The sequence below is a fragment of the Apostichopus japonicus genome, chromosome 17 (genome assembly GCF_037975245.1).
Source record: "Apostichopus japonicus isolate 1M-3 chromosome 17, ASM3797524v1, whole genome shotgun sequence".
NCBI lineage: Eukaryota > Metazoa > Echinodermata > Holothuroidea > Aspidochirotida > Stichopodidae > Apostichopus > Apostichopus japonicus.
This window is the reverse complement of record NC_092577.1, coordinates 2,138,549-2,160,051: the sequence shown is the minus strand read 5'-3', so window position 1 is coordinate 2,160,051 and position 21,503 is coordinate 2,138,549. Positions and strand designations below refer to the sequence as shown.

Genomic DNA, 21,503 nt, shown 5'->3' with positions numbered 1-21,503 from the left:
ATATGTCCAACTGTATCTATAAAGAGGAATGCCCATGATGGATAACTTGTCCTGTTCCCTTTGAGCCATTCATTTATTCCAAATTTTGAGAAAGGAGAAGAAACTATTTGGTTCTTTCTGAATTTTTTGTTATTATATGTGGAATGTTTGCAATCATTTGTACAATACTTTATGTTTGCAATCTATTGTACAATACTGTGTGTTTGCAATCTATTGTACAATACTGTATGTTTGCAATCTATTGTATAATACTGATGTTTGCAATCTATTGTACAATACTGCATGTTTGCAATCTATTGTACAATACTGCATGTTTGCAATCTATTGTACAATACTGCATGTTTGCAATCTATTGTACAATACTGTGTGTTTGCAATCTATTGTACAATACTGTATGTTTGCAATCTATTGTATAATACTGATGTTTGCAATCTATTGTACAATACTGCATGTTTGCAATCTATTGTACAATACTGCATGTTTGCAATCTATTGTACAATACTGCATGTTTGCAATCTATTGTACAATACTGTATGTTTGCAATCTATTGTATAATACTGATGTTTGCAATCTATTGTACAATACTGCATGTTTGCAATCTATTGTACAATACTGCATGTTTGCAATCTATTGTACAATACTGCATGTTTGCAATCTATTGTACAATACTGCATGTTTGCAATCTATTGTACAATACTGTATGTTTGCAATCTATTGTATAATACTGATGTTTGCAATCTATTGTACAATACTGCATGTTTGCAATCTATTGTACAATACTGCATGTTTGCAATCTATTGTACAATACTGCATGTTTGCAATCTATTGTACAATACTGCATGTTTGCAATCTATTGTACAATACTGCATGTTTGCAATCTATTGTACAATACTGCATGTTTGCAATCTATTGTACAATACTGCATGTTTGCAATCTATTGTACAATACTGCATGTTTGCAATCTATTGTACAAATACTGCATGTTTGCAATCTATTGTACAATACTGTATGTTTGCAATCTATTGTACAATACTGTATGTTTGCAATCTATTGTATAATACTGATGTTTGCAATCTATTGTATAATACTGATGTTTGCAATCTATTGTACAATACTGCATGTTTGCAATCTATTGTACAATACTGTGTGTTTGCAATCTATTGTACAATACTGTATGTTTGCAATCTATTGTATAATACTGATGTTTGCAATCTATTGTATAATACTGATGTTTGCAATCTATTGTACAATACTGCATGTTTGCAATCTATTGTACAATACTGTGTGTTTGCAATCTATTGTACAATACTGTATGTTTGCATTCTATTGTACAATACTGTATGTTTGCACTCTATTGCACAATACTGTATGTTTGCAATCTATTGCACAATACTGTATGTTTGTAATCTATTGTACAATACTGTATGTTTGCAATCTATTGCACAATACTGTTCATTTGCATTCTATTGTACAATACTATATAGTTTTATGAAGGTGAGCCACTCAGTTGGGCAATTTTTTTTTTAATACTGTACTTTCATGTTCCACTTTAGAACATACATACTGAGAGTATGTGAAGTATTAAAATTGTATTTTTATCAGGGAAAGGTGAGATACGCTTCATACTGTTCATACAAGTATGGTGTGGTAGGACATTATAGAGTCGTAAGAGCATTAGAAAAAAATTATCCGAACTGGCTCAAAGTGAGAAACAGATCATCAATATTTGAATTGCATACTCACAGATACTATTGAGAGACAAGCTCCTCTTTCGAGGTAAACATCTTCAAGTTGGTAATCTTCACTTGTTGTAAGCTCAACTGGGTGGAAGCAGTTTTCTCCATTATTTCTGTTCTGATTATCAATTACTAAGAACCTCTGTTCCTCTTGGCCTGTTATAACAGAAGTGACAATGGAACCAGGGCCGCCATAATTTCCATTTTGACAGTATCCACCAAAAGCCGTCACATCTCCAAGGAAATGTCTTGCCTCGCGTTGATAAATGGCTATACGACCACCACTGCCTCCACCAGGCGAATCAACATTATAAACTGAAATGGGAAATAAAAGAGAGCATTAAAAACAAAACAAAATAATGCAATAATTTCCTATTTAGTGCATTTACATTATAAATAACATTACGTTGCACTCCATTCAAACGGATGTGAAGAACTCCAAAACAAAACATACTTACATTTTATAGAAGATATACTAAAAACATGCCGGAAACATGCTCTCGATTTATAAACAATAGCATTACAGTGTTGCAAATGGCAAACCAACTGCCTTTGATGACCCTAACTTAGAAATAACAAACTTTCAGTCAAGAGGTCAAAACTTGATATGTCATTAAATACTATGCTTTCAAATTTACTGTCAGAGTTTACAGAGTTTATGGTGATTATTCTTGAGAAGGTTCAAAACTACAATAAACAACCAAAGTGTTGAAGAAAAAAGAGAACAAAATTGTCAGATTGGTTGATGTTGGAAAGGAAAGTTCATTTATTACATTTTGACTGAAAGGAGAGCAAAATAATGACTTAATCTTATTTTCCCACAAGCCCAGTTTATTATGAAACCCCCCAAAATGATTGTTAGTTTGTTTCTGTTCTAAAATCAATTATATATTGTTTTCCATTTGTAGTTATTATTCTTCACAACCTTCAAGTTAAGATACTTCACAATAAAAAAAGTAGATACAGTAACTCAAGACAGAGAGAGTGAGAGACAGAGAGGGGGGCTGGGGGGGGGCTGAGGGGGGGAGAGGTGGACGAATAAAAAGGTGGGAAATCAACAATCCACTTTTTGCCTTTAAATACTATATCATTCTTGCAGGACACTAGTAGCCATTTTTGGTGTCCTATGTAAGCATTACTGCTATATTTGTAAAATATACTCAGTGTGCCTTTGATGAATATCAATAATAGATGTAAATATCATACCTTCTTTAATTTTTTTTATTAATATTAATAAAAGAAAAAAAAAAACAACAACAATATATCAGGATGATAGAACTCACAGCTGCAATCTCCACCATGAGCATGGATCTGACCACGACCTCTGTGATGAGAAGTGTGAATCTGAACACTGCCCCCACTTCCTCCGCCTGCTCCTGGAAAAGACGAACCAGCGTCCGAACCGTGGACCGAGATAACGCCATCGCAAGTTAGGGTCTGGTCAGCACAGGACAGAAAAATGATGAAATGATGACAATTAATGATCTAGGCTCTAGCCTTGAGGTCATTTATAAAATATTGAAGATATTGTTACTGCAATCACATCCAGTACAAGGTAAAGTACATAACTCTGTTTGATAGACTCTAGCATTGATGTCATTAATCATAAGTGAAAGGCCATTGTTTGTGGTAGAAGTAATTTTTAGCAGAGGATAAAGCACTCTACATAACATTAAGAAGATCAGTTAGAGAGAAGTATGACATCACAGAAACATTCTTGCTATTTATATAACACTGAAAGGTTCATCAGGTTAGCTACAGGTGCTACAGGCAGTTTAATAATCAGCAGAGTGCAGCAGATGTAGGGAGACAGGTAGCCATCTTAATATTCAAGAACAGTTAATACTCTTAATACTCTTAAGATAAGTTTGCAGTTTAATATTTAGAAGAGATTGAGGCAAACATGAAAGCACAACATAGTCTTACATGATCACGACACAACAGCACATGGGAGCTATATTGCAACTCAAATGCCCAATAATTTGATACTCCATGTGTTTGGGTACGAAAAACCCTTGGATCATCGACTGAAAAACCTGGGATATCTACAGGTAATTATATCGCCTAATTTAAAGAATCACATAAATGCCCACTAATGTTTCCAACTGCTGATACCATGTAGATTTTATACATAATGTATTTAATGTTTCTCCTTTGATATTCTAAAGCATCCTCTTGAACTAGTAAAATAAGTCTGCACAACAGAAACCAGTCCATATTCAATTTGCTAGCTGATTAGGTAAATACAAATCTGACCACTTCACAGAAGAAGCAACCATTACCTTGCCAACCAAGATATGGAGATATCCCCCACCAGCTCCACCATAGCTGCCTCCACCTCCACTTCCGGGTAACGATGGAGTCAGCAGGTGTCCGTAATAGTCTCCTGCTTCATGTGAGGTGCCTCCTCCTGCATTATAAAATAATAACCATCATAATTAACAGTTCTTATATAGCGCAATTTACAATAAAGTCTCGCCAAGCTGTACTTAACCATGGTCATTGGTAACTTGTCACACCTACACACCAAAGTGTGCACAATTCAAACAATCTCTCCTGGGGCAGCATAGTGCACCACAGCCACGTGTCCCCTGGGGGACTTCCCATAGGGTGCAGCCACAAACCGGCGCACGCAACTATATTTACAAGTCACCTCGCAAGTCCCCATTTGTACACCTGGGTGAAGAGAGGCAATGGAGATAAAGTGCCTTGCCCAAAGACACAATGCAATGATCTGGCCAGGGCTCGAACCTGTAATCCTTAGATCACAAGTCCACTGCCTTAACCACTTGAAAAGACAAAGAAGATACCACATCAAAAGATTCTGTAATAATTTTCTTCAGACCTGCAGATGATGAGGTTAAAATTTGAATTTTTCTCGCCTGTACATCAAAAATCACACGGGAGAAAAATTAGGTTTTACAACATGGCAACATGTTCAACAACCTACAGATGACTTTTCAATGACAGCTCCGTCTTCCAAAATCGATTTCACTTTCTTACCAGTTTTGCTAATTATATTTATATTTATTAGATTAACATTTGTACCACAGCCATTACTAGTTACAATATTACTATGAGATAACTTTAATAGCCCAATGAAAACTCCTAGTTTCTTGTACACAAATGTTTTATGTTAACCATTTATAATGAGTCAACACTCCTTCCCAGAAACAAAGTAAGACAACACACTTACCAACTGAACCATGCCCAGCACCACTGATACCACGCCCTCTACCTGGACCCTGGTTCTTGGAGTACCCCATACCAGCTGCTGTCACCTTTCCGCCACGTTCGATGGTGAAGTCCCCTGTGTTTATGTAACAAGTTGGGATGTCCACGTTAATCAATCCTCCTTTACGAACAACTAGTTCTCCAGCATCCAGTTTATGTTTCGTCTGTGATGTCAATTTCAATGCCAGTTCACCTCTATTGTTAACGATAATTTTAGGGATCTCAACCCAACCTGCTCTGCCACTGTCATAGGGTACATCCTCGTGCCAAAGCATTTCTTCCAAGGTGTCGGTAAATGCCTTGCCGATAAATTGTACTTCCCCATTTCGTTCTATAATCAGTTCTTCTACTCCAGTTAGTCTCCCTTCCATGATGAAAACCTCGACTAGCATGATCACAGTTGTTGGTAGAACAAGTTCGCCTCCCCAGTCAACATGGAACCCACAGGGGGCATCGAGATACGTATGGGTTGATTCGACGACGTTGACAAACAGTCTCTGTCTGTTTAGGACTCGTATCAGACCTTTCTTGTTACCAGTTAGTTCATGAATAACGACAGTGACATTATGGGCATCCGCTGGGTGATAGAAATGGACGTAAGAGTAGCCTTCCACTTGTACCTCATCAAATTCATAAAACACAATGTTTTCCTCCATTACCATCACTGGATGGTCAACATCTATTGGTCCATTGTCCACCTTTAGTTTGGAATGCTCGGGTTTGATGGTGGTGAGATTTCTAGCAGGATCATTGTACTTCAGGTCTCTGTACTGAGGTCCTCTTCGGGATTCAAACTTGTATACCGTCCCTGCAGCACCATGTCCATAAAATGAGTTAGAATGAGAAGACCCTGCCAGACCACCAACTGATGAGTAACGGCCGCCGAAATCGTTTTGATGGTCAATGTGTATCCCAATGCGACCTCCGGAGCCTCCAGAACCACGTCCTAACCCATTACCGCCATTAACCTGAATGTCGCCATGACCAGTGAAGTTTGTAGCTTCTAAAAGGATACTTCCACCACTGCCTCCACCAGCATCAGAGTATGATGCTGAGTTCCCATCGGCAGACAAAACCCCATTAAGATGGATCTGTTTCCCTACCTTCCAATGAAGGTAACCCCCTCCACTGCCACCACTACCTTGCGAACTCCGACCCCCTCCGCTTCCCGGATGGGTGGGGGTATAAACTGATCCATATGGTGATCCTTGGTTGTAACTACTGGATGCGCCACCCTTTCCACCATGACTAGCACCAGAGCCCTTACCACTTTCTGAAATCCCTGCACCAGGTCCTAACCCACTGCTAAGGCCTTTCCCATCCAGCATAATTGTTCCTTCGCTCTCTAGGTCGGCATGACCTGAATCTATCAGACCATCATTCATCAAAACAAGACCCAGATATTTCACCTCAAAGTCTGCGACATGAACTACAATCTGGTTGCTCACACGGAGGAATGACAGCTGACCTCCTCGCTTGATGGTCAGTTCTGGGACAGAGAAATTCCCATCTTCTGAGAGATGTATATACTCCCCATTTTCTTTAATAGCTGTCTGAGCAGTCGACGTCCAAATCACATCGGCCTGGTCCTCAATGAACATCTTGTGAACACCCGTGACACGGCCATGCATCTCCGTCCTAGTGCCGTGTAGATGGACCTCTGAAGGAAAGAAAATCTCTGATCCATCATCTATCAAGAAGCTGCATGGAGCTTCAGTATGATTGGACTCTGACTCTACAACTTCAACATACACCTCTTGGTTGTATCTAATGTGAATTTGTCCAGTTTTGTCTCCAATAAATCTATGAACGGTCAGATTCACCAGTGATACGTTCGGATGATAGATGATGAGTCTCGATGCTCCAGTCAACTCTAGTTCGTCTATCTCATATGCAATGGCATCGTTGTGCATGAAGACTGTCGCTACGGGTACGTACATACCTTCATTGTCAATGTGAACATATTTGTGGTCAACCTCTAGCAGTGTCGTGTTAGTCTCTTTCAAATACTTGCTCTTTCTGTATGGCAGAGGACGGAGGTTCTCCTCAACGTACGCAGTACCAGCAGCTGCACCATATGCTACCATGGTCTCGTGAGATCCACCTCCACCACGGTCTATGAAGACGCCTCCATAAGTGTACCTCCATCGACAATGAACGGCGATTCTACCTCCAGAGCCACCGCCACCAGAGCCTGCGGCATCCCCACCCTTCACATTGATTTCTCCATGTCCAGTCATGTTGGTTGCCTCAATGAGGACTGATCCTCCACTCCCTCCTCCGGCATTCCAACCTTCTCCATCTATTCCTTTGAGTGATAGCAAACCATTCATTTCCATGTAATGGCTAATGTGCCAATGTAACTTTCCACCACCACTGCCACCAGTGCCTCCTCCATTGCCTCCGCCACTTCCAAGGGTCAAGGCATCAAAGACAGAGCCATAAGGTTCCCTTATATGTGTGATATCATAGCCTCCTCCTTGTCCACCGTGGGCAGCACCATATCCTTGGCCATTCTTTGTAACACCAGCACCAGGTCCGGTCTCTGCTTCGAATCCCTTTCCATCAAAATGAAATATTCCCTGGCTCTCAATCCAAGCATAGGTAGAGAAAATCTCTGCATGATTCATAAACAACTGGCCACCGTATTTTACTCGGAATTCACTAGACTCAAGGCTCATGTCATCACTGATTTTTGTAAATCCTGCCTCACCACCAAACTTGACTGTTATTGAAGCAAAGGAGAAGTTTCCGGGAGGGGTGATATCCACCATTTCTCTATTTTCAATCAAGGCAGTATTGCCAGTAGACAAGAAAATGACAAAGGTTTCATCTTCAATGTAAAAGTGATGAATACCCACTAGCATCCCTGCTAAGGTGCTATTGGTACCATGCATATGGACTTCCGTCGGCATAACTGTTACAGACCCTGCATCAAAGATGTAGCTACATGGTGCCTCTGTTCTATTGGTGAGTGACTCTAGATATTCAATAAATGCCACCTGGTTTTCTCGAAGATGTAACTGACCAGTCTTATCTCCAAGGAACAAGTGGATTGTAACATTGACTTGATTCTCCTCTGGAGGATGGTATATCAAAAGACGGGTGGCACCCGTCAGCTCAACTTCATCGAATTCATAGCTAACTGTATCTTCTTCCATAATCATAGTGGCAGGAGGCACCAACACTCCATCGTTGTCAGTGTGCAAAAACTTATGATCCACATCAAAGTATGTGTCGTTGTGAGTTTTGCTGTACTTCAAGATACGATATTCTAGTGGTCTTTGGTTTTCTTCCTTGTACACAGTACCAGCGGCTCCTCCATGTGAACTTTCATACCCAACACCTCCTAGTCCTCCGTGGTCTATGTACTTTCCACCAAACTGGTATCTCCATCGACAATGGATGCCACTCCTGCCACCAGCACCACCTCCGCCGCGTCCTGAGCCATCACCTCCACTGATATCAATTATTCCATGCCCCGTCATGTTGGTTAACTCAAGCAGTAGGGAACCACCACTTCCACCACCAACATCTGTTCCGTGACCAGAAGTCCCTCTGAGAGCCACCTCACCATTCAGCTCCAACCTCTCACCGACCTTCCACCACAGAAACCCACCTCCTTGACCTCCGATGCCACCTCCGTTACCTCCACCACTACCTGTACCTTTTGGAGTGTACACAGAATTGTAAGGTTCTCCTCCATAAGGAGGGGGTCCACCTCCCTGTCCACCATGTCCTGCACCCATACCGATTCCTTCATGTGTAAACCCAGTGCCGGGACCATCTTCACTCTGGTGTCCTCGTCCATCCAGATGAAAAATACCCTCACTTTCCACCCATGCATAACTGGAAAGCAGTTCTGCAGTGTTCATATACAGTTGGGCTTGATATTTCACCCTGAATTCACTGCAAACAAAACCCAGTGGGTGAGTGATGTGTTCAAACTCTCCTTTGGAATTTCTTTCAATTGCAAAAGAGCCAAAACTAAAGTTGCCCTGTGGGGTAATCTCCACATATTCCTGATCCTCCAATCTTGCTGTGTGAGCTGTTGGGTAGAATATTACCTCTCCTCCTCGACTGACCAAGAGGTCATGTACACCCGTGATTAATCCTCTGAACTCATTTCTTGTACCGATCAGATAGACCTTTGCTGGAAAGACGATCTCTGACAATTCATCGAGGCGATAACTGATCGGTGCGATGCTCTCATTGGTCATGGACTCGATGACTTCTACGTAAAGCAGCTGGTTAGCTTGCAGATGTAGAAGACCTGTCTTATCACCTAAGAATCTATGGATCAAGACGGTGACATTTGGACTCGTTTCTGGAGTGTGAAATCTCACATTTGAATGTCTAGTGATGTGAGCTTCATCAATCTCCCAAAAATTGTCCTCTCCTTCTGTGAGTAGAGTAAACATCCAAGGAGCATGCTGATCTTTGTTATTTACATACAGCATCTTGTTATTTGCCACTTCATAGTAACCTCCAGTTTGTTTGTCATATTTTATCTCAGCATACTGAGGCCCTCTTGCATTTTCTTCAACGTAAACTGTTCCTGCTGCTCCAAAGTTCTCTGATTTCCCTCTACCTCCAAAGGCATGCAAGTGTCCAGCATAAGTGTACTTATGCCTTACATGCAGAGAAATGCGTCCTCCACCTCCACCAAATCCGCTACCAGCAAGTTGACTGGAATCAGCTCCATTGCCGCCATTCACATTCAGTTCTCCATAACCAGTGAAGTTTGTGGTCTTTATGAAAATGGAACCACCACTACCTCCTCCAGCATTTCCACCAGTACCATCTGATGCAGATGTGGTAATGAGCCCATCTATCCTCATTTCTTTACCATTCTCCCACAGCAATCGTCCCCCTCCTGTACCACCTAAACCTCCCCCATGTCCACCGCCACTACCTAAGTGATCAGGCTCATACAAAGATCCCATTGCTAATCCACCTTGAATTGGATCAGGTCCTCCTCCATACCCTCCATGGCCAGCACCTAAACCGGACCCATCTTCAGTGGTCCAGCCAGCACCAGGGCCTTCCTGGCCAGAATATCCAGTAGCGCTTAGATCTAAGATGCCTTGACTTTCAATATTTGCAAATCCAGTTTCAATATGTCCTTCATTCATGTTGATAAGACCATGGTACTTAATTGTCAAAACACTGGCTGACATGGTCAAGTCATTTTCATTTTCTCTCAGCTCCACGACAGAGTCTCTTTGTACTGTCATCTCACTGAAGGATATATTACCAGGTTCTGTAATAAAGCTGTACTCTTCATTTTCAATAAGGGCAGTTTGTGTTGTTGACGTGAAAATCGTGTCTGCTCCTTCCGCAAAGTACACATCCATTACTCCAGTGATGAGCCCATCAATGTGTGACCGAGTTCCTAGAATGAAAAGAGTCGATGGAAAGACCACCTCAGTACCTGCGTCGATCTTATAGCTGACTGGAGCCACTGTGATACCACTCATGCTTTCCACAACTTCACAGTACATGACTTGGGTGTATCTCATGTGCAACAGTCCTGTACGATCACCAATAAACTTATGTACAGTTAGCCTGGCATCCTGCTCATGTAACCAAAGAACTACATGGTTATTAATCTCTACCTCATCTATCTCATAGGTGGCTGCGCCTTCATCATTCTCAATGACTGTGGGTAAAGCATGATTCCGGTTGTCATTATCAAGCAACAGCTTAGTAAATCCGTCCTCGTAGCTGATTTCACTTGTATTGGAAGGCAGAGCCTTACGATGATTCAGGCCCTGGTTCGTATCTGTGTAATAAACTGTCCCACCTGCAGCATTTCCTCCATTATCTTCACCATTATTTGGCCCACCTAAACCTCCAAAAGCTTCATAGATTCCTGAAAACTCTCGTCTCCAGCCAACATGTACAGCAATCCTTCCACCAGCTCCCCCATAGCCAAGACCAAATCCATCTCCACCATTGGTAGAAATATATCCATGTCCTGAAAACAAAAGAGTTGATACCCAGATGCTTCCTCCACTGCCACCACCAGAGTTGCCACCAGTGGCATCTATACCATCATTGAAGATGTTTCCATCTAAATGAAGTTCTTGTCCTACTTCTATTCTCATGGTACTTCCACCAGCACCACCATAGTTACCAGCACCACCGCTTCCAGGATGAGCAGGTTGAACATATGATCCATAAGACGTTCCTGGAAAAGAAACAGGATTTTAATAGTCAGAAGGCTCTTGAGTGATGGGATGGGTCAACAAGGATTTGAAGTAAATAGGATGAACAGCCGAGAAGGCACTCTAGTTAGATTCAGATATTATGAACAGTTGGATAAATTACTTCATTTAAAGTAGTGAAATATAACAGTACAATATAATATCTCCCAAAACACAGATAAGCAAGTTTCAATTCATCTCCTTAATACCAAGGTGTGGCCATGAAATTGACCTTGGCAGTTTTTACAGTGAAATGTTGTATCCACTGTTTGTGGTTTCTCCTTAAATGGATTCTCCTTACCGTTACTGAAGTTAACAACATCTGCACCACCTCCATAGCCGCCGTGACCAGCGCCACTTCCAATGTAAGAGCTGGTAGAGGTAATCACCCCTGGGGCTTTGCCTAATCCAGCACCTGGTCCTCTTCCTGCGGTGTTGATAGAAGCATCTCCTTCAGTGTATACAAATGTTGACTTGAGATGAATTTTCTCTGCCTCTAACACAGAAGCATATCTCATCAGAAGCTCTCCAAGTTCAAAGTTTAAGTTTGTAGGGTACGTCAGGTGTGATTTTGCTCTCAGCTCTAACAAATCCAGCTTCAAGGTTCCTAGAAAAAGAACATCATTCTGTTGACACAGTTCTTTAAATGGCACCACTCATTTTCAATTCTGTTGACTTTTTTTTTTAAGTTTATCTTGAGTCAGGAATAAAAAAATTAATATTTTCTTTCAAGGTTGATACTGATTACAATTGAATACAACACATTTATGGTATGTTTCAACAGACGACTGACCGTGTGTAAGATACATCCTAAACGTCCATGTTAAGCAGTCTCCACTTTAACTGTGACCATGGTACAAAAACAACTTCCAAATAGTCCAAAAATAAAAGCAAGATGCCCATGCAGGCATTTCCTCCTTGATAAGAACTGTGACCATAGACACAGGACAGAAAAATCCCCACTAAAGATGGCATGCAACCAAAGTGAATAATTACTTGTCACATAACTTTGAAATCATTGAGAATATAATTATTTTCAAGGAACTTTTGGCATCAGCAAACCCACATTGTAATTCATGAACAGAACCAATACAATTGTAATTAGAGCAATCATACGGCGAAAGTTTACCTTCCTCTGGCACTGATATGTATGACCCATCGACCATTTGTCCATTGCTTGCATGGACTCCCAAATTTAAAACCTTGTCCTCTGGTAGTGTGTAGTTATACACCCCTACAACCAGACCATTCCAAACCAATGGCTCTCGTCTGTTCCCTTTGGTGCGGAAGTCAGCTGGGAGGTAGACTGTACCATTCAAATCGAGGTAGAAATTCACTGGAGGTGTAGATCTACGGTCCTCTGCTATGGTATACTCAATATAGAATGTCCTGCCGGCTTGTATGTTCAGCAAACTTGTCGTATCGCCGAGAATTGTATGAATTGAAACAGATGGCTTGCTGGCTTCGTCGGCTCTGTCTATTTCAAAAACCAGCTGTTGACAAACAAAACATCCGGCATTTCAATTCACAATATAACATTTGAAATTATAAACACATTTATCCTGTTATGTCACTCCCTGAAAAAACTCATGACTGTTGGGTTACTCTGTCCTCCCATCTCCCAAGCATCACCCTCCCATGCCTCCTCTTCTTATCCCTACTTCCAACCCCCCTCACCCCTCACACCAAACCTGCCCAACATCTTCATCTTGGTAATTTTCCTCCTCTTTTCTATTGATAGAACCACTCAAGAAACGTGAAATATTGAGTCAGAACCAACAGCTTAACTATATCTATATAAAGTAGATACATTCAAATGCTTCCTTAAATTTGCTGAATCTTGAAAGAGCATTTGCTATCTCATTCACTAGTCTGGGAAAAATGTTAATTGTTAATGTTTGTTATGGAAGAATGTCCAGCACATCTGCTCATTTGGTCTATGTTTTTAATTACCTCTCCTTGAAGTGTGACCTCCTCAAATGCATAATCTGCTTGGTTGTGATCTGGTCTGGACTTTACATCTATCCGTGGGTTTCTTTCGTTTAAGATGAACGGTATGGGAGGATCTGCATACTGGTTGTTGAGGTAAAGTCTCGTGAATGTCTCGCCATTCTTTATTTCCTCCACGTACACAGTTCCTGTTCCTCCGTAGTTTCCCGACGTTCCACTCCCACCAAGAGCTAGAAGATCTCCTCGGAACTCATCTTTGTCTTCTATATGGACAGCAATCCTACCTCCGGCACCACCACCTCCTGACCCTTGACCTCCTGATGAGCTCATGACACCATGACCTCTAAAGTGACCTACAACACAGAATAAACTTTAAAAGTAATGACAGTTTTCAACACATTGGTTGCTAGTCTGAAGCCTGTTCTAGCTAACAGTTTACAGACTCTTTCAAATTTTTGCCTTATAATTTTATTGATAATTTCATGACAAACAACAAATAATGGAAAATATATCCTTGCAGGGTAGCCACTGTATAAGGCCTGTTTTTCCCTGGTATTAAAACTTTAATAAAGCAAAATATGATAATTTTGCCCATCTTTGACAAAACTCAGACTTAAAGTAAAATGTCTCCAAAAGTTAAGTGCTTGGGCACTTTCATCTAACCAGAATCAAAGTAAAAAGCAAACATATACTAACTTCAACGTTAATAAAGATTAAATATTATAAATGTTTGTCTTCTAATGAACTTTGATACTAATGAAATTGCCCACCTGTTGTAACCCAAATAGACCCTCCACTACCTCCACCAGCTCCGTTGATTCCACTGAGACCAGTTGCATCCAGGATTCCATCCAAAAGCAGAACACCTCCTACTTTGATTCTTGAAACTCCACCCCCTCTGGGTCCTGGAACTCCTGTACTGCTTTGCCCTCCTTGACTACCTCCGTGAACTGGCTCATAGAGGCTTCCGTAGGTCGGTCCTCCAACTTGACCATTTGAAGCTACAAAAGAAGAAATATTTTTCAGTTTCAGAGAACATAAATATAATATCATTTAAAATCAGTAGGTTGCATAGCTAAAATATTATGATAACAGCCGCCCAACTGTTAAAAGGAAGTTATCCCCCGGACCATCAAAACAAACCCCAATTTTAAATGGTTACTACTAGGGAAATACAGGTTAATATATACTTTAATATTGACCAGGAAGCACTGTGGAATGTAACCCTTAGAGGCTTCTCACACATTTGCATGACCAGTGCTCCAACGTTTACCATTTGCGGTCATGGGCCCAATTATAACAACTTCAACATTACACAGATAATTTTTCATCAGAGCAAACATATTAATTGCTATTTTCATCTATTTGGACAAGTGGTATAAACTTTTTACCTACCAATGCTGCCAAGTTAAGGAAAGCTACAGTAGTCCCAACACCTGTGATGTAATGCCCTGGGTGCAACAAGATAAAAATGACCAAATATTACTTGAGTTGTTCCCTTTTTAGTAAGACCTGTAATTGCAAACTTACCAGTTCCTCCCACAGTAGCATGACCAGCCCCAGCACCTTTGACCGTTGTGGTTCCAGGACCGCCTTCATGGTACCCCCTTCCTGAAACATCTAACAGTGCACTGGGTTCCAAATAAAAGTCGGATGACAAAATATTGAAGTATTCAGCCGTAAAATGGGAGCTCCACTTCATATCCTGAGAAGTATTTAAAACCAAAAGGAAAGATTTCAATATTTACTTATAATGAACATTCATGAATTACTGCTTGAATGTTCAAAGGTGACCATTAATCGCTGTTCAAACTGGAGTAAAATTATGAAGCAGCATTGAATCATAAAGATTTTTACCATGCCCTCTTTTCATTTGTGATACAGCTTACTACTAAACTGAAGTGCTAATAGTTGATACGACATCAAATTTCTAATTAATGTTCCTCCCACAGCAGTAACTAAGGGTTTCAGGCTTCTCATTTGTGACTGACTGTATCAGCCAGTGGCGTAGGAAGTTACTTTTGAGTGGGGGGGCTGAAGACTGATGGCCGGCCTGGGGGAGGGGTCTAAGGGGAGGGGTGTCCCCCTCCCCTTTGGATTTTTTTGCATTTCCAGGTGGCCTCAGATGCAATTTGGTGCAATATAGCACACTTCAACACCCACTCCATTTTGTAAACTTAATTTTGTATTTTCACCTGGCCTTAGATGCAATTTGGTGCTCCAAATGAGATTTTTTTCTCATTTGGAAATGAAAAAGGGGTTTTTTGACTTGCGAAGTGGGGGGGCAGAATGATACTTCCGCCCCTCCACATTTTTCACTGGGGGGGCTGGCGCCCCCCAGCCCCCCCGGTTCCTACGCCCTTGGTATCAGCTGAAGTGTTCACGGTTAACTTACACATATGCTTTTCTTGGGGAGGGGGGGGCAAGTTTGTTAACTTCACAAGAAAAGGAAAGAAAATAAAGTACTTTCAAGTTAGAAAACTTTGGTCGCAATAAAGTGATCTTCATTAGATGAATAGTGAAAGATGGTGTTGATTGTAGCATGTTTTCTAAACTTACTGCAAATTAAACGACTTTAAAATCAATCACAAAAACCTTAAAAGTATACAGCTCTTCATTGAGTTACTCACAGTACTACCAAATGTCAGTTTGATCAATAACTATTCAAAATACATGAATTTATTCAATTTTAACTCACCAAAAATCCAACTTTGAAGGTCACACCAAGTGGGGGTGGGAAAGCCACATCTGTAAGAGCTCCAAATTCCATATGTACGAATCTAAACTCGCCAGGATGGTCAATGTATTCGTATTCTTTGTCAATAATGAGGGCGGTGTGTGCAGAGTCACCGATCAGGACCTCGCGTCCAGGAGCAGCTCGTAGATTCTGTACTCCAACTAACCTTCCATTCCAATCCAGTGCTGGAATTCCAGTGCCAATGATGTCAAAGGTTGTTGCTATGAAAGCCGTTGAATTTTTCTCCAGCTTGAAGTTAACTGGCGCTTTCAGCGTGGTCTTGCTGTTTTCACGATGGTCTATGGTGAACTTCTGATTGGCGTGCATGGTGATGAGACCTGTCTGGTCTCCGAAGAGCTGGTTTATAGTGAGCTCTCGTGGTGCACCATCATCTGGAAGATGAAGTGATGCGCTGCTGGTCAAATGAATTTCATCAAAATACTCTGACCGCTCATCTGGTTCATCAATCGTAAAGTAGTGATCCCAAGACCTGTCTACATTGTCTATGAATAGTTTATGGTACGGGTATCCAAATCTGGACTCATGGAAATAGACAGATCCTGGGCCGCCATGGGGTGTGAGACCGCTTCCATAACCTGATCCACCGATAGCCTGGAATGAACCTTCGTACTTTGTGGATTCCGTGACATAAACAGCGATTCGACCTCCTGATCCACCTCCACCGTAACTTGTGGCACCAGCTCCACCATTAGCATGGGCTACACCATGTCCTGTGAGATGGGTGATATTCATAGCCACTGATCCTCCACTTCCACCTCCTCCACTGGCAGAAGAGACTGGTGCTGACCCATCTGCTTCGATCTCTCCATCAAGATGTAAAGTATCGGCTGCTATCAGCGTGACTACACCACCACCCCTGCCACCATTACTGCTGCCACCATTCCCTCCATCACTCCCTCTGTGAGTTGCATGGAATATGGTACCATAGTAGTAACCACCACTAGCCACCTCATTTCCATTACTGTCATACCCACTTCCACCCATGCCGGCATGGCCACCACCACTTCCAGAGGAGGCAGCAACTCCAGTGCCCTCTCCGACTGCCGATAGGGTATCTGTAGTTCGATCGGGTGCAGACGTCGTAAGCCTTCCTCCAGTTTCAATGTCCACCAAGCTGCCAGATATCTGGATAGTCTCCGCAGATATCACAGAATCGTACTTCACGTGAAGTCCGCTGACGGAGATACGAGCAGTAAGGTCAACGCCGTACAGGACCGATGACTCTGTCAACAGGTTCAGGGTCCCAAAGGAAAATTCACAAGCAGTACCAACGTGGGTGTATGTATGATTGTGGTAGACAGCTGTGTGAGCATCAGCTTCGATGAAGACCAGAGCTCCCTGGTGAAGGATCAGGTTCAAGACATTTGTGAGTCTCCCTCGCCAGTGGAATGAGGCCTCATAACCGCTCGGCGTTGGATAACCATCTCCTAGGATATTCAGTGTCGCAGGAAATATCATTTCGCCGGCAGAGTCGATCCAGATATTGACAGGGAGTTTCGTCATGAGAGATACTGATTCAATGTACTCTATCACAAATCTTTGGTCCTTGTGGGCATGGAGAAGTCCTGACCTATCACCTTCTAGATCATGAATATGCAACTCATATGGCTGAGTGGGTACAATATCCAAAGCAGCTTTCCTTGAAATATGGCACTCCTCAAATTCATAGACTGTAACATTGCTTTCATCTAGGGTCACATACTGTGATGGGTGACGATTTAAATGATCAATGAACAACTTCCTGTGAGGGGCACTGTTCACCATGTCTTGTGTGAAGATGGTGCCAGAACCTCCACCCCTGGGTGCTGAAGATGCACTCTTGCCATCCCCGCCATATGAAAAGTAACTGCCGATATATTCGTTGGTAGTTGTGGTATACACCGCAATTCTCCCTCCAGCTCCACCACCACCGTTACCATGTCCATCTCCACCATTGCTTTCCATCGACCCCACACCATCCAATTCAGCTGTGGTGACATAGACACTACCACCGCTGCCACCACCGTTATCACCGGATACTGCCGCACCGGCTGTTGCCTTCAAGACTCCGTCTAATACGATCACGGTCGCATTCACCGTAATGTATCCCCCTCCTCTGCCCCCATGGGTACCTACTGCGCGGCTTCCTCTATCCATCGGTACGTACAGGGATCCATAGGCTGGTCCACCTCTCACTGAAGTCGAATGACCAATACCACCTGGACTTCCATGACCTGCTCCACCACTTCCGCTAGAGGACTGATCGCCAGCTCCTAATTGGATGTCCAAGGATTCAGAAGTACTTCGTTCATCCGCACTGCAGGATAACTCACTCCAGATCTCCACATCCAACTCAGAGACGGTAAGGTCAAAATAATCGGCAGTTATTGACGAATCAAATTTGACTTGGATGCTTCCGACCTCCAAAGTGGCACCCATGTCCGGTTCAAAATCCATTTTGGCTCCACTGTGGAGGACCAAGGAAGCAAAGGTGAACATTCCAGCGGTGACTTCTTCTTCAAAGTCAACGGTAGTAATAGCACCAGCTGATGCTGTAATGTAGGCAACTCTGTCATCTCCGATGACTAAATCATAGATACCGTACAAACTTCCCGAGAGATCCAAAGCTAAATAATTGGCGCCAATACCGAGAAGATGGGTCTTAGGGGGCATCAAAGCTTGACCGCCTGCATCCACCTTAACGTTAACCTTCACTTTGCCCTCGGTGTCATTGACACTGGGATCTCTTTCAAAGATGACACGATGGTGGTCATGAATGTGCATCAAGGCTGTACCGTCACCGACAAATTTCTTTACGTCTAAGCTTCGGTCGATTCCATCTCGTTTGAGGTGAAACGGTATGTTATTGAGGAGGTCCAGCTCATCAAGGACAACATCGGTCGAAGCCTCGTCTAGCGTGAAGTACAAGTGCGACTGTCCGTTGTCATTATCCACGGTCAATCGTTCGTAGGCAATGCCCGCCTCACTGGACTTTGATAAATAGATAGAACCAGGTCCTCCAGGGTTGCTTGTTGTACCACCTCCACCTGCTGTCAGAGTACCCATAAAATGGTAGCCACCCTCGGAGTAAACTGCTATTCTTCCTCCACTGCCACTTCCGTATCCAGAATTAGACGCTGTGCCCCCCGTTGCTGATACCAGACCGTACCCTAAGAGGGACTCACTAACTCTCATCAAGACACTACCACCACTGCCCGCTCCACCTGATGATGATCCAGCACCATCTACTAATACACTACCATCGAGGTGAACCGTCTTAGATGTGATGGTGATCACAGAACCACCCTTACCACCATTTCCTCCCATTGTCCCTGGGTGAATGGGGGAGTAAATGGAGCCAAAGGAAGGTGCAGCGGTTTCAACTCCTACTGCCTTTCCCACACCCCCTGGACCTCCATGGCCTCCCCCTCCCCTAGTTTGGGCATTCCCAGCACTGGCATGGCCAGGGTCTATTGGACCTTGCCCACTGACATCCAACGAAGCACCTTGTTCTACTATCAACTGCGATGTTGAGATATTGAAATACTCCATCCTAACTGTCACATCTCTCTTCACCTCAAATATGCCACCAGAAATGGTCAGCCCATCTGCGACAATAAAGCTTGCACCTTTCTTCAAAGTCAGATCGGTAAAGAAGAATTTATTAGCCTCTGTCAGTTGAAAGCATTGAGTGGTCTTGAAAAATTCGAGGGTGCCTCCTTTCTCGACGTAGACTGTCTGGGCATCTAGTTTGCCTCTGACAGAGAGATGGGCGTTGTGATCGATAGCCAGGTATGGAGGAAACACCACTGTAGCTGTATCGTCACTTTCGATGCTACATTCCAAGACGCAGAGCGACGTCGTCGGCAGTTCGGTCTCAAATAACAGTGTCTGACCTTCCTGCGAAATCAAAGTCCCGGTGCCATCTCCAAAAACTCTACCAAAGTTAATTGTAGTGCTTGCACCCAAAACCTCCAGAATGGAATATCCTACAAACAAACAATTTTAAGAAAGAAAATATTGCATTAAAATTTATTTTTATAATTTTTTTTTTTTATGCTACAGGACCACATAGCTCAAGGAGTAGATTTATTGAAGAATGTAGGGGCTAAGTCTTAAACTGAACTGTCCCATGCTTCACAGGATGCTAGACACAATATGGGGCTGACAATTGCTAGACTGCAGTACAGGAAGACAGTAGTAGTGTGGAAGCAGGTAAGAGATACAAATTCTGCATGAACATATTTCACTTTCAGTCACAGGATTTGAACGTGTAACAATTTTATGGACCTCAAAATCCTGTATTTTGAATTTGATTAAAGTTTACCACATCGCATCCTTTACCCAAAATAAGTGGGGGTGGGAAGGAGGTAAGAAGGAGGGATTTTATGGTTAAGGCAATTAATTTCATACCACTGAGGTAAAGTTTATCAACAAGCAGGTTGCTGTTTCCTTCTGTTGGTTCAACCGCTGTTCTTGCAAGGGTGGGAAGGTCACTGGTCCTCTGTCCGTCAATTCTAAGAGTTTCCTTTGGAAAGGATGAAATCTCCTCCCTGACGTAAACAGTTCCTGCTGCACCGTCGACGGTTGCAATGTCTGGTACTGCAGTGTAACCTCCATATGACTGTATGTCTCCATCAAAGGTGTAACTGGAATGTCAAAGGTCAGTTTATATTATCAACATATCAGATTTCAGGACAAAATATTAGAAGAAGGTGCATGAGGCACATTTAACATCAAGATCAAAATGGTGCTTGAAATTAATAGACATATTTTTTTAAGCAATATGAAAAATCAGCTCAGCTCCTATTGCCAGAGGTTTAAATAAATGTTCATACTCATCATGATTTGTGTAAATTTTCAAACATGAACCTTTACTAGTAACGATTTGCGTGAAGTTTCATATATCAATCTTCCCTAGTAACAATTTCTGTAAATTTTCATATTTCGATGTTCACTAGTAATGATATCTGTGAATTTTTATATAAGAATTTTCACTAGTAAACGATTTCTACGAACTTTTCATATATGAAACTTCACTAGTAATGATTTGTGTGAATTTTCATATTTGAATCTTCCCTAGTAAACCATTTCTGTGAATTTTTCAGAAATCAATCTTCACTAGTAAGGATTTGTGAATTTTCATATAAGAATCTTCACTAGTAAACGATTTCTGTAAATGTTCATATTTTGATGTTTACTAGTAACAATTTCTGTGATTTTTCATATATGAATCTCCACTATAGTAAACGATTTCTGTTATTGTTCATATTCAAATCTTCACTAGTACACAATTTCTGTGAATATTCAAATAAGAATTTTCCATTTTCTATGATATTTCATAAATAGTCATCATAGAAAATAGTCATTATAGCAGACATTTTCAAACGACGTCAGGTATGTTTGAGACAAACCTCTGAAGCAGATGTATTGATATTCTTCCACCAGCTCCAGCGCCTCCTTGATCTAATCCATCACCTCCATTCGAGGATATCGTCCCGTGACCATCTAGACCGGTGGCCTCTATGTAAATACCGCCCCCACTACCACCCCCCGAAGATCCACTGCCAGATGCACCATCTACAGATATGGAACCTGTTGAGAAATTTGAACGAGGTCAAAATAAATTCCCTACCC

General features: G+C 42.0%; 1 protein-coding gene across 1 annotated transcript in view; it reads right to left on the bottom strand.

The window, feature by feature from the left end:
- Positions 1 to 21,503, bottom strand: part of LOC139984518 (uncharacterized) — a 135,909-nt gene that overhangs the window by 37,503 nt on the left and 76,903 nt on the right. Inside the window, exons 67-78 of the mRNA XM_071998434.1 lie at positions 21,281 to 21,461; positions 20,280 to 20,515; positions 15,828 to 19,855; positions 14,660 to 14,834; positions 13,900 to 14,130; positions 13,133 to 13,482; positions 12,309 to 12,672; positions 11,481 to 11,786; positions 4,933 to 11,163; positions 4,019 to 4,146; positions 3,020 to 3,173; positions 1,744 to 2,051 (exon numbers count right to left, since the gene is read on the bottom strand). Coding sequence (XP_071854535.1) covers positions 1,744 to 2,051; positions 3,020 to 3,173; positions 4,019 to 4,146; positions 4,933 to 11,163; positions 11,481 to 11,786; positions 12,309 to 12,672; positions 13,133 to 13,482; positions 13,900 to 14,130; positions 14,660 to 14,834; positions 15,828 to 19,855; positions 20,280 to 20,515; positions 21,281 to 21,461 — 12,692 coding nt within the window. The remainder of the gene's footprint in view (positions 1 to 1,743; positions 2,052 to 3,019; positions 3,174 to 4,018; positions 4,147 to 4,932; positions 11,164 to 11,480; positions 11,787 to 12,308; positions 12,673 to 13,132; positions 13,483 to 13,899; positions 14,131 to 14,659; positions 14,835 to 15,827; positions 19,856 to 20,279; positions 20,516 to 21,280; positions 21,462 to 21,503) is intronic.